The sequence below is a fragment of the Pelophylax lessonae genome (genome assembly GCF_965119305.1).
Source record: "Pelophylax lessonae genome assembly, chromosome: 8".
Classification (NCBI taxonomy): Eukaryota; Metazoa; Chordata; class Amphibia; order Anura; family Ranidae; genus Pelophylax; species Pelophylax lessonae.
This window is the reverse complement of record NC_138775.1, coordinates 243648072-243663702: the sequence shown is the minus strand read 5'-3', so window position 1 is coordinate 243663702 and position 15631 is coordinate 243648072. Positions and strand designations below refer to the sequence as shown.

Sequence of the window (15631 nt, the reverse complement as noted above, 5' to 3'; positions counted from 1 at the left end):
TTATGGTACTGTGATTATAAAAAATGTCCACCTTTTTTAGCCTACCCTTAATGCTCTTCCCATCAAACCATCCCCCACCCCAAAGCTTGAGAAAATGATTACCATGCATACCTTTTTACATCTATCCAGCCATGAGACATCCCCAGATCCTTCCTTTTCTCCTCCAGTGATGTTAGTAGGCAGTCCTCATTGATGTCAGTGTTGTTCTCTGCATTATGCTGTGGATTGATCAATATGGTTGGCTAGCTGGATCTTCTTGACCCAGATAGCCATTGATATTGCTGTTATGAAATGTTAGTTTCAATCCAGCCTTAAAATGGTTGTAAACATTCTTTTTTTTTTTTTTAATAACAAACATGCCTATATGTACCTGCTCTGTGGTTTTAGCCCTGATCCCCCTCTTCTGGGATCCCCCGCCAGTGCTCACGGCCCCTCCTCTTCATTGGGTGCACTCACTGAAAGCCACTTTCCCTGGGGGCACCCATACGGGCTCACTCCTGAGTCCTTCTGTTGCGTCCATTGACACAGACAGAGACTCGCCCCACCCTCCGCTCCAGTGTCACATCTTTTAATTGACAGCATCTCCTGCTGCTATTAATCTGTCCAATGAGGAGAGCGACAGCAACTGGAGCTGCTGCGCTTGTGCGCATCGCTGGAACAGTTTGGGCTCAGGTAAGTAAAGGGTCGACCTGGGGGAGAGCTGCAGCACAGAAGGTTTTTCATCTTAAAGCGGAAGTAAACTTATCCATTTACCAGTTTAAAAAAACAGCTACATTTTTCGGCATGTGCTCTCAACCAAACTGTCAAACGATCTAGTCTCTGGTGTCATAACTGATCACATGTGCAGCATCATGGCAATTGTAGATTGACAGAGGCCAAGATGGCAGCTTCCTTGGCTGAAAACAATAGGAGGGTTTACTTCCACTTTAATGCATAGAATGCAATAATGTGAAAAACCTTAAGGATTTAAAACCATTTTAAATCAGGTCCTTTAGTGTTTTTTATCTTGATGTTATTAACATTCATTGCTCAGGTCCGAAGTAGGATGAAGCCTTTTCCCCAAAATGAGTTGGTTTTATCTGATGTTGTAACATTTCAAAATACTTTATAAGTGATATATGGACATCTGTACTGGGTGCTCCACATAACACATCCAAGAAATGTTTAAGATAACATATCAGAATACAATAGACTCCATGATCCTATCTGGGTGAAAAAAAAACATGTTAGAAACATGAAAGGATGGATACTCACTGACTACCATAAGACAATTGTAAGAAACTTGTATTTTAACTTTCATTATATGTACATGTACGAGGGGTCTTCAAAAGGTTTCCACACTTTTTTATATAAAAAGTGAAAAAAGCGTGGAAAATTTTTAAAGAACCGCAGTATATATTGGTATTTTGGCTTTGGCATTGGTCTTTTGGGTTTTATATCATGTTGAATGATGAATTAAAAGCACTTTTAAGCACTGTTTGTATCTATATGTAGCAATATAAAATAACCCCTATTTAATTTCAGAAAAAATGTTTTCAGGGGAAAAGTCTTTTGCTTTGGCCCCATGACTCTAACTATAAGGCACATGCATTAATGTTCACAAAAATTAGAACCCTTATGTGTAGCAACTCCCCCCAAATTGGTGACATTCTAAGCCTGTTCTGACAACCCTTTAGGCAATTTTTTTTTTTTACTTGCAATTTATGGGGCTGATTTACTAAAACTGAAGAGTGCAAAATCTGATGCAGCTCTGCATGGAAACCAATCAGCTTCCAGGTCTTTTGTCAAAGCATTATTTAACAAATGGAAGTTCGAAGCTGATTGGTACCATTAACAGCGGCACCAGATTTTGCATTCCCCAGTTTTAGTAAATCAACCGCTATGTATCAGCCATGATGATGTAGTCATGATAGAGGGACAGGCGCAGATATAATATCGCTGCCCTAAAGGAAACTTGTATGAAGGGAAATATTAGGGCTGCAGATGCTGGACTCAATTTGAAAATGCTAGCTGCTTGGTTGTCATAATGACTATGTGGTTTCAAAACTTTCTGAGATGGTATTTGGCAAAAGTATACACATTAGGAGTTCTGCCTACAGACTTTTCAGGGTCAGTTACTCAGAAAATTCTGAAGAAAAAGAGAAAGCTAGACAGCCAGAGTTCTCAGGAGGCAATTAATGACAGCCTACATGTTTCTCTCTGTACAGGTTTCTTTTCAAATCTATTGACCTTAAAGTCATAAAGGCACTGCCAGCAGATTATTCCAGCAGAATAGTTTATCAGATCCACTTATTTTTTATAATATTAGCTTATTACTGCCCCTCCTAGCTTCAGAAAATGAGATAAACATGTAGATTATATTTAGACATTATACTACATCTAGACATCAGAAAAGCTATGCTAATAATAAAAACATTGTTTATCAACCAAATATTTTTTTTTTCATTTGTTTCTAGTTCCAAAGGATATTTTTTATTAGAGAAAACACCTGATTACAAACATTTCCTTTCTTCTTGACCAGGTTTCCTATGCCCGTCCCAGTTCCGCATCAATCCGTGATGCTAACTTGTATGTTAGCGGCCTTCCAAAAACGATGACGCAGAAAGAGCTGGAACAGTTATTTTCACAGTATGGACGCATCATCACCTCAAGAATTTTAGTTGATCAAGTTACAGGTACACACTGTTATAAGATGGTTCCACAAATGTCAAAACACTTGCACTCTTGATTTTGGCCATTAGTGGCAGTCCAAACAACGGATTCCCACTTGTTTTTTTTTTCATCAAATGCATAGCTCCACCAGTTTGCACATAAGTAAACTGGAAAAATATCAAACTGGCTTGAAGCACTGTGGGAAGAGATCTTCAGTGGCTTCAGTGGCTTCAGTGGCTTCAGTGACAGAGAGTGAAAGATCTGTTTCATTTCCCACTTCAAATTGCACGTGGTTAGGTCTTGGACGGGAGTTATGAGTGCAATACACTATATTTAATACATTTGTCTTCATCTTAGATACCTCTTGTTAGCTTTATGCTTAAAGACCCCTGAAGAAGATAAAATATTTGCAATACATCGAAACGCGTTGAGCCTCTGCAACCCAGTAGTGTCCTTGGTGCTGTAGTATGGGCGTGTTCACCGTTTTGTTAGTCGCAACAATTTTATTCATTTTGTGATTCATTTTGTGATTTTTTGTTCTACTCTATTTGTATAATAAAATTTGGAATCTATATTTTAAACAATTTGAGTGTTTTGCCCTTTAAAGTCCCACTAGAGGGTGCCTCTGCTTGCTACATTTCCCACTTCAGGGCATTTACATGAGACAGTCCAAGTTTGGGGTTGTTTTGTTATAAAATCAGAAGAGATGAACTAATACAATAAATTAGAAACAAAATGTCACCTCTTTATATACATCTATCGTAATATGTCACAATGATAAGTAATCTTTTAGGTGAAGCTGTGCTTTGAAGCAACACATTTACTATAAAGCCCCCTGCCCAACAGCACATACTTACCTTTCCTTCACTCCTGCAAAGCTGTATCCAAGGGGCTGGAAAACTAATTTTATATAGGCCATGAGTCTCTCAAGTTATGGCTTACATGGAGATATACTGTAGACTTTTCCCATGTGAAAGTGCTGGTGCTTGGTGATTGACCCAGCACTGTCTCATAGAGTAAGTCACAGGCTTCTCCATATTCTGAAGCGTCTAGTACAGGGATTCCCAAACTACAGCCCTGCAGTTGTTCAGGAACTACAATTCCCATCATTCATAGCCATGTATGTGAATGTCAGAGTTTTACAATGCCTTATGGGATGTGTAGTTCTGCAAAAGCTGCAGGGCCGTAGTTTGGGAATCCCTGGTCTATTCTTGCCAGCTCCTGAATGGCATGGCAGGGATGGGAGGAGAAATTAAATATGTGCTGCTGGGGATGGGGTTTAAAATGCTTTAAAATTTGCAACTTCAAGTTCCTTTCGCAGGGGCTTGGTGCCTCAAGCCATCCAAATACTATTTCTATTAAGTAGCAATTATTTAGAAAGAGAGGAAATTATTTTCAATGAAATTAAAAGAAGAGCCTGATGTTCTCTACCTAGGCTATACTGTACATTTCATAATAAATAAATACATATCTAAAATGTGTTCAGAAAGTCAGTTTGAGCCAGGATTGCTATACTTTTCAATATATTTTTACATAATTGCACAAACATAAACTTGGCTTCACTTTCAACTCTAGCTTTTTGGTATAAGCCTTGCTCTGTCGATACCAAGCAACCACCATCTTCCTGAAGAAGTATACGTGTATTAAAATGGCAATCAAGCCTCCTTAAAGTGATTGTAAATGATCACATTGTAAAACAAGCCATTCAGTCTACACTGTGCTCCCCTGCTTAGTGTGGTCAATTTGTAATAGGAAAGCAGAGGGACTGGCAGGAACACCAGTAATTTCACATAAAGGAAGCAATACAAAGAGAACAGGACACTTTTTCATACAAGTACATGGTACAGCAGGCACATATCAGGAATATGAAGTGTCGGAGTTACAAACACTTTAAGGGCAAAGTTGAAAGGGCAATTGACTGAGGCCTGACTTTTCGTTTAGCTAAAACCTTTGCTTTGTTCTATATCTCCCTGGACTGAGCTTTTTAGGGAACTGTTTCCTCTCTTGATATGTCAATTTTAGAATTTTAGACATGCCATTTAGACATGTGGTTGGTGGGGCAGTAAAAATGCATGTTTAATGCCGCTTCCCAACCCCCTCTTATCCTGCAATAGCCAATGGACAGGGGTCTTTACATGCCATGGTCATGATGCTTTACTTCATGCCAGCAGCAAAGTTTATCCAACATGTAGTGATCAGCGGCAGCAAGGACATTCAGGCAAATGGGGAATCACGGCAAATGCACAGCAAGGTTGCAGTGCATTTGTCGGCAAACATAGTGTTGAAAAGGTTAGGAGGCATCTCATCGCTTCATCCCTTCCTGTCAGCAGCTTCTGAAGTGTAATCCAAACTGGTTCCCTTTGTTTTCCATTATACAGTATATCGGTACCAGCCCAATCAGAGTCCTGCTTCCTCTGGAGGAGGTTACCTTATAACCCCAATAAAATACTGGACAAGTATTAGAAAAACTAAACAATTTTTTATGGCAGAGTAATCTGCAATTAGCTAAAGATAGCAATGAATTATACAACCATGAGTTCTCTACTGATTATGCAGCTTTACATGAGCAACCAAGTTTCTTCTCCCAGTTCATCTAGCCTGCCTTATAACAGCACACACTGTTTTTCCACTGTACATATAGGCTTTCACCAATAAATTCATAATGTCTTTCTTACAGGTGTGTCTCGGGGAGTCGGATTTATCCGCTTTGACAAAAGAATAGAGGCAGAGGAAGCCATAAAGGGCCTGAACGGACAAAAGCCAAGTGGAGCAAGTGAACCAATAACTGTGAAATTTGCCAACAATCCTAGTCAGAAAACTAGCCAAGCATTGCTCTCCCAGCTCTATCAGTCCCCCAACAGACGTTATCCAGGTCCTCTTCACCACCAGGCACAGAGGTTCAGGTAATTATAAATTTATATTAAGGGATCATGTCAAAGTGTAGCATCAAGTCAAATAACTACAATGGAAGTCCTCTTCTCAAAAATGTGTTTTAAATTAAATAAATAGTTTGGTTAGCAATTAAGATATTAAAAACATGTGGACAGTTTAAGACTATTATTACATGTGCGACCAACATGTACAAATGACCAACGCATGACTAAAAATAACCCAAGACTGATTAATCTTACTATTCATTTAAAACTGCACTGCTGAATGCTGGTCAATCATATTTTGTCGGGACTGTTGTGTAAAAACTCATTTCATCATAACTGCCAACCTAGAGAAGCACACTTTTTTAGGGTTTAGTAGCAAAATTGGCTAACCTTTTAGTTAATCTTGCATGATTTTTTGTAAAATAATATATATCAATTATAAAGGTACTGGTATTGCTGCAGTGTGTGGAAGGAATTGCTTCTAGGCCAGTAAGTAGAAATGGGGCTGTAGCTACCATCAACACTGTGTCTACCAAAGGGAGGTTGGTGATCTCCATACTTTTTTCAGCTGCTTTGTGAGACTTCTTATAATGCCAGGTATTAGAAACTCCATTTAGCCATTTAAAAGGTATATGGAAGGTCCTAAGGTTCCTAAATTACTTTTTAATTATGGGCACACCACGAAGACATCATAACTTGACTTTTTAAGTGGGTATAATTTCACCCCTTCTCAACCTTTTGCTGCTATAGTGAAAAAAAAAAAAATTTTCAAGCTTGGCTATTCTTACTTGCCATGCATGGATCAATTTGTCAGGTTAGCTCCTTTTTTTTATTATGCTCATTACGATTACAAATTTTTGCCACAAACACACCTTAAGAATGTCATATGGTGCCAGCAAATCTTTGTGTATTGGAAAGAAATTTTGTTCTGTCCTTGCCTGCCTTTAATTTCATTGTGTACAATAAGAAAAGTCCTGTCTGTGCGCACCAGGGGCTGGCAAGACATGTTGCAGCAGACCAAAGCTTTGTTTATGCTGATATCTGTATCTTCAGACATTGATTTGTTGGCTAGCTGGCTTATCTTTATGGTAAGAGATTGCTTACTGTACGGCTGGCTAGAAAATATGTAAATGGAGAAGGCAATGTCTGGGTTCGCACAGCATAAACAATAGAAAGGTAATATTCATGTAATATCGGGTGATGGAAAAGCCAATTTCTTCTCTGGAGTTATTAGACTGACTGTCCTCCACAGTGGCAGGGCAAGTGTTAATTCTGCTGATGCCAGATAGGCCAGTAGCTCATTTTTTCCAGTGTAAAGGGGTAATATGGTGTAAGCGAGGATGTCTCCTCGTCTCTGTGTAAGATAGATTGATTATTCACTCAAAACTGCTCAAAGGCCTATTTTATTCAAGGCTGAGAACTAATCTTTTGCCAAGTTTCAGAAGGTATTGATCAGCTTCCTTCCAATATGCTCCCATGGTGCTTCACAGGGCTGCTAGGCAGTGCTTGGAAGCTGAAATCTTTTACGAGCTATCATTTTTTAATATCAGTGCGTGCAGTGTCTAGGGAAAAAAAGATTAATTATTGCTTGCCTTCTTCTAAATGCATAACTATTTTTGGTGACATCTCTACTCCCCCCCCCCCCACCTCACAAATCCCTCTTTAGACCTTCCAAAAATGTAACATTCTGTACTCTGATTTTGTTCCAAAAATTGGAGCAGACTTCTCCTGCCTAAACCATCACGGTTCTGACAGGTGAGGTCCCATGCGAATGAAGCATTATTTGCTGTCGATCAGGGAACATCCCAAGCATTACATGGAATTAACATTTTGGAGCTTACATGAAGAGATAGACAAGCCGATGGCAGAACGGGTGTCAGTCTTTGCACTCCCTTTACATTTTAAATGGGCTCTGAGTTTGCATTAAAAAAACAAGTGCAGTCTGATAGGAAATCAAGATATTGTTATAAAATGAAGAGCTGCTGGAATCACTAAATATAACCAGTGAAAACATTATTCTACTTTTAAAGGAGAATAGCCAATATAAAGTCCAGTATCTGATGCCTTGAAGAATGATGAAGAATGCTCCCGGTTTGCATAATGGGACCAGAGTATTTTTTTCCTGGTCAAGTGATTACACACAGTCTTAAAGTCCGACTCTGGACCTTTTTTTTTTTTTTTTTTTTTTTTATATGTATAGAATGGGGAAGTTTTTAAACCTCTGTTAGGTGGTTTTTTTTGCCATTTTTTTTTGTCCTTAGTGGAATAATAACCCTGTCAGGGCAAAAAATAGACAGAAAGTTCCTTATTGGCGACATGGACATAAGCACATTTTTAGAAGAGGGAGGAAGGGCTAGATCTTCTGTATTTTGGTTGTTTTTGTCTTCTATCTCAGCAATACCCGTAAAACCCGCGTTTTATTGGACTGGAGTCAGGGTAAATATTTTCAATTGGGTCACACGCAGAAATAAAAACTTGATGGAAACTTAGGTCTTTGCCACTCTAATGGGAAAAGTGTATGTCAAGCCAAAGGCTTTTTTTTTTTTGTTCATTTCACTTATTTTAAACATCACTTGTTCTGATAATGTCTTTACATTTTCATTTGTGAATGTTGTTAAAAACTCTTAAAATATTCAAGGTTATGTACAGTGATCCTTTAAGATATTGCTAGGCCCAGGGCAATAATCTTTTAGAAAGCCCACACTTTGCTCTTATAAGTACCCTGTAAAGAAGACATCCTAAGGATTCAAAGGTTAAAGGGAACCTGTGGCTGTAGACATTAAAATATTTACATCCTTACAATTTTAACAAATACATGAACCTGACTTCTTTAGCTGGAGCAATTAATACACAAAAAAATTCACATCAGAACCACTAAGGACATCCGTGTCATTCTCCCTGCAACTAAGTTCCCCTTGCTCCCCTTCCCAGCAGTGACTCAGCAGACATCTATTCTCTAATGTTAACACAGAGCAAGTGCTCTGGGATGGGAGAGCAGGGTGAGCTGAGCTGCAGAGGGAACAGTTTGAATGACTTCAGTGCTTCTGCTATGAATTTTGAGAATAAACTTCTCCACAGTGCCTGTAGCTCAGGTCAGGTAGAGCTTGGTTTAAATCTCATTTACTGTTTGTTGAGAATATGTAAATCATGAATGTCCATAGCCTGGCCAATTACACTTTTTCCACAGACTTTAATCTTAATATGCTGCTGAATCTTGAAAATACTTCCAACTATGGGCAAATACATGGCACCCCTCCTGCCTCACCATTTTAAAATGCTTGCTATTTATGGAGAATATATTTATAGAAGTTTTAAATTCAGAGCAATATTGAACTTCTGAATTTCCGTCCATTAGATACCATAATAATTTTTTCCTATGCTGTTAAATAAATTAAAACTTCCATTATATCAGCTGTCTGATCTTTGCTGGCTGGAAATACTTTTGGTATCAGGCTTTGTATTCGGTTTGTACTCCAACCCTAACAGTGTTTAAGGTGTACCCACGTGCATTATATACTAAGTAGAGTGCTATTTGCATTGTGTAGTAGGCACCTGCTATTGTCTTGTGTCTTTGCATTACTCCAACTTTATAAAAATGGTGTACCGGGTGACATATGGTATGGAGGATGAACTTGGTATATGAGGGCTAAGTTTTGTCCTTACAAATATGATTGAAATTTTATTAAAAAAAAATAGTGCCATACCTGCCTACTGTGCAGTGTATTTTGTTCTCCAGAGCTACAGGTGCACTTTAAGCCCTACATACAGCATCTGTTCCTGTCCACAGTATTTGAGTAGAGAAGTTAAAAGGCAGGCTGTTACATTTCTGGAGGTTTTTCAATGTATGAAATGCAGCTTGATTGACTCCTACAGGCTAAACCGCCCAGCAGCTAATCAAGTGTTAGAAGATTTGTCTTTCTATTGAAAAGGGACGTCATTAATAAAGGCTCCATTGAGCTCTCTTACCATCTGTAAGACATTAACCCAAAGACACTCCTTCTCTTTCAGGCTGGACAATTTGCTTAATATGGCCTATGGCGTTAAGAGGTAATTAGAATTTTACAGAATGCCAGATGTCCATGTTGGCACAGATTGGTGCTATAATTTATTTCTTTTTTGTTTGTTTTATTTTTTTTTTTTTATTCACTAACTTTATTTGTGTTTGTTTAATTGCTCCTTTTTTTCCCACCAGCATGCAAGATTCTGTTCTTTTGAGTTGGGACTTCTGTTGCTTTTTACTTTTCTAAGGACTTCAGTGTATTGTGTGATTCCATTTTTTTCACCATTTTGTTTTTATCCACAGGTGGGCTACAGCAGCAGTTAAGGTATACCAGCTACACTGACTGAAAATTAATTCTAAGGTCAACAATGACCTATTCCAAATTTAATTTGTATGGATTAGGGGTCTTTCAGTTTTGTATAGTACATTCAAGTGTATCACTAAGCTTTTGTTTCGGATAGAATGGGAAAGGGTTCGACCCTGTGTAAGGTTTTTATTGCTGTGTGTATCCCCATTGGGGAGATTCATCTCTCTATTTGTACTGGTGGCTATTGCAAATTGTGCTCCCAGACCAAAAAGTAAGGGGCAGTCTTCCAATGGAGACACCTGTTTCAGGAACAACTATTTTGGAGGGGAATTATACTTACTTTGGGAGATTTTCTTTAACTTCCTGTTGATTCTCTGGAACAGGAAGTGAAAGAAATGTTTTTAATGATACACAGACATAAAATATCTGACAGGGATTTAAACCCTTCCCTACTCTATCCAAAAAGAAAACAAAATACACTTGAATTTAGGCAAATGCCCAAAATGAGATCCACTATCTTAAGAGGCAGGACAACCACATGATAAACCAGTAACAGGCTTGCAAAATAAGAATTTTCCAGAAAGTTTAAAAAATTAAAAACAGTTACGTGAGTTTTAACGAATTTTATCCACCTTTAAACATCAGTTTTACAGGAGTTAGATGCAGACGAGCAAAGACTAAAACAGGTCAGATGACTCATAATCTGTAACTGAAACGTGACCCTATATACTGTAAAACAAAATTAATTTGTCCAATTCACTGAGATCAAACATGGAATGAAATAATTAAGCATTATTGCCACAGGAAACAAAACCACTGTTAAACATCAGATATCCAGCAGTTTGAAGATGTACAGAGCATAAGAAAAAACAGGTCTGATGACTCATCATCTGTCACTCAAGGATGGCTCTAAATAAATCAGTCAATACATCCTTCTTATTGGCAATTGGCCATGGCCATGTGTGATTTGTCATCTATAAGCTGACCAGTTCTAGCCGAACTGTCTTAAGACTTAAGATATAGCAGAGAGGGGCAGTGCTAGTGGAGAGTTTTGTGGTGGTTTAGTTCCTTCAAGAGTAAGTCCAACATTAACACACCATGGCCCAAACCATCCCAACAGTAAAGTACTCTACCTCTTCACAAATAACTGACCTTAAAATTTTTAAAGCTGATAACGTCTGACAGCAGGCTCTGGTGCTACATTTAGCTTTTGTACTTTGCTTTCCTTCTATATCCAGTGTTCACTGCAAAGGATCTTCCTCAGGTTATGTGACTGCTCAATGCCACCAATAATTGGCTTAAATTCAGATGAGAAATTGAGCAATCAGTTGCCTTTGGGGGAGTAAAGTTTGTAGTATATTTTTAATTGGAGAACAAGCATGATTTGCAAACAAAAAAAAAAAAGATGTCCACAACATAAAAACCTATTGTTCGCATTGGGTGACTTTAAGGCTCAGTGATTTCAGGCGTTGTAGAGGTCAGGAGAAGCAATGCATATGAGGAGGGACATATGTGAAAACAAATTTAGATCTGCAGGAGCAGGGCATATGGAGAGAAGCAGTGCTATCAAATTTTCTGGAAGCAATAGGTTCCTGTGCCACCATGTAATAATGAGGAAAAGGAAAAGTAGTTAGACATCAACTAATTCTAGCAAAACTGATTTAGTGGGACAACAGATTGATATCAGTGTCTGTTGTCCTGTAATTAATTAATTAAACCAACCCAATTTTAGGCATGTTTTGGATGACCATAGTGAATAAATGCACAGTAAGACTTCTGTATATAACCTGGATGAGTAAAAATACATTCAGTAAATCATTACTAAATCAGTTATCGCCTGAAGTTATGTTTGGCATTTTTGAAAAATAAAAGGTCCATCTCAGCAGCTCAACATAACAAATGGCCCCAGTATCTGGTTCTGATGAAAACAAATGATCTGTATAGCTGTGGATGCCTTAACTGCCTGAAAGCTTTTTTTTCATTTGCAGGTTTAATGACTTTCACCTTTTATATATTGGTTGGTTTCTTTTTTGCCTTCACAAGCACTTTATTACAAGGCCAGTGTTTCTATTAAATGACAAATTAAGTGATATTTTCTTTTATTATACATGTCTGTCAATATGGAATCCACCCTTCATACCAACACGTTATGGATTAAACTATAAGAAATGTTTTAAATAAAAAAAAAAAAAAAGTTAATTGTGTGAAAGTTGATAATTTATTAGTTAAATAATTGCAGCTGGAAAGTTACATTTTGTCAAAGCCTGACTTATATCAGGCTTGTTATCCCCTGAATATTAAATGCCTTTGCTACCTTATTGAGCTATGAATACATTTGAATAATTATGTCCAGTATTTTCATTATTTCAATATTTCAAGAACCTGGGTGAAAAAATACTAATTAAAATTAAAGTATGGAAGAACAATACCCAGGGCAGAAATGTAACCCACTGCTGGCCAATCAAATCTTTCTTTTGTGAGTCTTGTTGATAACTACCTGAAATCATTTGTTAAAAATACTAGCTCATGTGCCTGAATCTATTAATTGTATTTGCCTCAATTTAGTTATATAAGAAACCTATCAAAATACTTATAGTATCCTAAATTGTATAAAAAAAAAAGTAAATTGATAATATGGTGGGTTCATATTAAATATTGATTATGTATATTGTTATTCCTATTACTATACATTTTCCCATTAGTAGAACCATTTCATGTATATTTAAACCATTTTTTCTTTCTCTATTTCTACCACCTATGTTTGTTATGACTTTACTTATATCTGTTTTTTCCCTTTCCTTTTAGGTTTTCTCCAATCACTATTGACGGAATGACAAGCTTGGTTGGAATGAACATCCCTGGGCACACGGGTACCGGTTGGTGTATCTTTGTTTACAACCTCTCTCCCGACTCAGATGAGAGTGTCCTTTGGCAGCTTTTTGGCCCATTTGGGGCAGTCAACAACGTCAAAGTCATCCGTGATTTTAACACCAACAAGTGCAAGGGATTTGGCTTTGTCACAATGACCAATTATGATGAAGCAGCTATGGCTATCGCCAGCCTTAATGGATATCGTTTGGGAGACAGAGTTCTGCAAGTTTCCTTTAAAACCAACAAAACCCACAAGTCTTGAATTTCTAGCCTACATCGACCTAAAAAAATTCTGTTCATGAACAATATAATGAAAAAAATAAAAAACAGACTATAAATGGCTTATAACCAACCATGGACTTTATAAGCCAGTGTTGCCTAAGTATTACCATTGGATATCCTGTGATAAACCAGAAAGGATTTTATAATGCTTAGAAAAAAGAAAAATAACAAAAAAACTTTGATGCATTGAATGTTCTTTCATAGCTGTCGTCGTTGAATATAATATACATAGAATACAATGAGCAGGGCTTTTTTTAACCCAGCCGGCTAGTTTTACGCCTTCTTTGAAGGTGGCTGTTTTTAAGATGACCATGAGTTCATTTGAAGAATTAAAAAATAAAAAAAAAATAATTAAAAAAACTTGAAAAAATAAAAACAATTTTTACAAATGTAATACAATAAAGAAAAGAAAAAGTTTTTTTCTTTTCTTTCTCAGCTTTCTTTTCTGTTCATAAGATGAGACCTTTTCAGATTGGTGACCTGCTCCCCCCTCCTTTCCAAAAGCCCTTTTAGTGTGGGAATGTAGCAAAGGTTCTGACACTCAAAGGGTATGTGTATGTATGTATATATATATATATATATATACATATATAGAAACAATATGGTATGTATGTGCAAAAAGGGAACAAAAAAAAAAAAACTTTTGCATTTAATTGTATTGTTTCCCAACTTGGTATTGGAAGGAGATTCCTGAGGGGACAGCTAAGGTCAGATCACCTGATGACGCAAAACAATTTAAATAAGCGAACAATGTTGCCAAAGAGTTTGTCTCTTTGCTGAAAATGGGTTTCCAGAAAAATCTATTTTTATAAAATATAAAGAATTTTTACAAGAGAATCTGGATTTGAAAAAAATAAAATAATATTTTGACTGGCTAATTTAGGGGAAAATTGACAACTTTGTCATTCATACTGCACTGGTAACTTTTTAGAGAACAAGATATGTTTTAAATTGGATTAGTAGATTGTTTTTTGAAAGAAGGATTACAAACAGTTGGTCTTCGTATCTTTTCATAGCCTAATGCAAACAATTCTATTGAGCGAGGGAGAGTGTTGTACACAGGTCCCCCCCTTCCCCCCCAAACCCACACAGTCAAAAACCCAAATCAAGCAAGAGGTGCATTGCAAGACAATTTTTTTTCTTTAAGTCATCAGTATAGGGTATCAGCAGAACAAAAGAGAACTTTTGTTTTTTGTTTTTTGTTTTTTTGGGTGGGGCAAAAACTTCCTTAGTTTGAGCTGTAGGTGCTACAAAATCATTTACATATCTTAGTATCATAGTTAAATGTAATGTGTTTAGAATAATAAAAGGAAACATTTGCTTTAAATTTGTTAAAGAGTTTTTTCGAGTTCACTTTATGGCCCAATCCAATATAACTGGGCTGCGTTGGCACATTTTAAAACACTGTTTTTATGTTGCTTGCAACACGTATTTATTTAATTGCTGATGTAATGCATTTTGGCCAATATCAATTATAGCAGGTTTGGCTATTCCTATTTATTTGTTTACTTAAACTATGGGAAGAAGCATATTGTGTCATTTCTTGTGTGTGTACGTGTATATATAATATAAATATATATATATAAAGTTATTTTTTTTTATTTCTGTTAATTTATTATTAAGTTGTAATCCTTTGCTAGTTCTGTTTGTATATGTCTTAAAATGTTTTTCTTATAATACTTGATTGACAAGCGTATCAAGGTATCTTGTGTAGAAATATTGTTTGATATGTTGTCATGTTTGTCGTGAATAATTTTTCTTACTGCACAGTAGAAACAAAAAAAAAACAACAACAACACAACAAAAAACTGGGTCTTTATTTTAATGTTCTTCTGATGGATACAAGAACAGAGCTATGGGCTAAAAGTGGAAGGAAGAATCGGCTCTCCCACATCCAGTGCACTGATAATTTTAGTATGTTTGTGCTCTGTACCGTTCTATATTTTAAAAAAATAAAACATAATAAAAAATGTTCTGCTCTTCCCTGAGTACTAGGAAAAGTTACTCGCTATGCATAATCTAGTTGATAGTTAAAATTTGCTATTGCTTTTTCTTGTCTTGTTATATCAAATCTTTTCAATACAAGTTTAGTCTTAATGGTAATAAAACGTTGTTATGGTTATATATAACGTGCTTACTTTGTGTATTTTTTTTTTTTTACGATGGTCAATAACTTCTCCTTTCCTGGTTCAAACTATTATAACAGACAGGAAAAATAAATAAAATGCCATTTTAAAGCAAATCTGTCATCTTTGACATTAGATTATAGAGCAGGGAAGGTTGAGATACTTCAGAAATAGCTCTTATTTTCTGGATTCTCATTGCCAGTGCCAAGCAATTAGGAAGGGAAAACCAACGCATTTGGCGCCTTTTATTTAAATGTCCATCACCTTTACAGACCGTGAAATCATCTGCACTGAAGCTGCAAAGACTCTGCTTTGACTGCTCAAGAGTGCGTACTATGGCTATGAAATTTAAAAATTATTGTTGCCCTGTAATATTACCCTGAAAACTAACAAATTGTAGAAATATGTATTTTTAAAAAAAAAAATAGTAAGCATTGGATGCACAAGGCATTTTTTAGCAGGTGCCACCTTTGTCGGGGACAGGAAAAAGGCAGAAAAATCATGAAAAAGGACTGAT

The 15631-nt window shown here is 36.7% G+C and overlaps 1 protein-coding gene across 8 annotated transcripts in view; it reads left to right on the top strand.

The window, feature by feature from the left end:
- Window positions 1-15117, top strand: part of ELAVL4 (ELAV like RNA binding protein 4) — a 197714-nt gene extending 182597 nt beyond the window's left edge. For 6 of the 8 annotated variants that reach the window (XM_082264977.1, XM_082264982.1, XM_082264975.1 and 3 more), the window contains 4 exons: window positions 2522-2675; window positions 5330-5555; window positions 9537-9575; window positions 12641-15117. In XM_082264977.1, the coding sequence (XP_082121103.1) occupies window positions 2522-2675; window positions 5330-5555; window positions 9537-9575; window positions 12641-12968 (747 nt within the window). In that variant the 3' untranslated portion in view covers window positions 12969-15117. The remainder of the gene's footprint in view (window positions 1-2521; window positions 2676-5329; window positions 5556-9536; window positions 9576-12640) is intronic. The other 2 variants (XM_082264976.1, XM_082264981.1) reach the window with 1 other exon arrangement.
- Window positions 15118-15631: the final 514 nt, after the last annotated feature.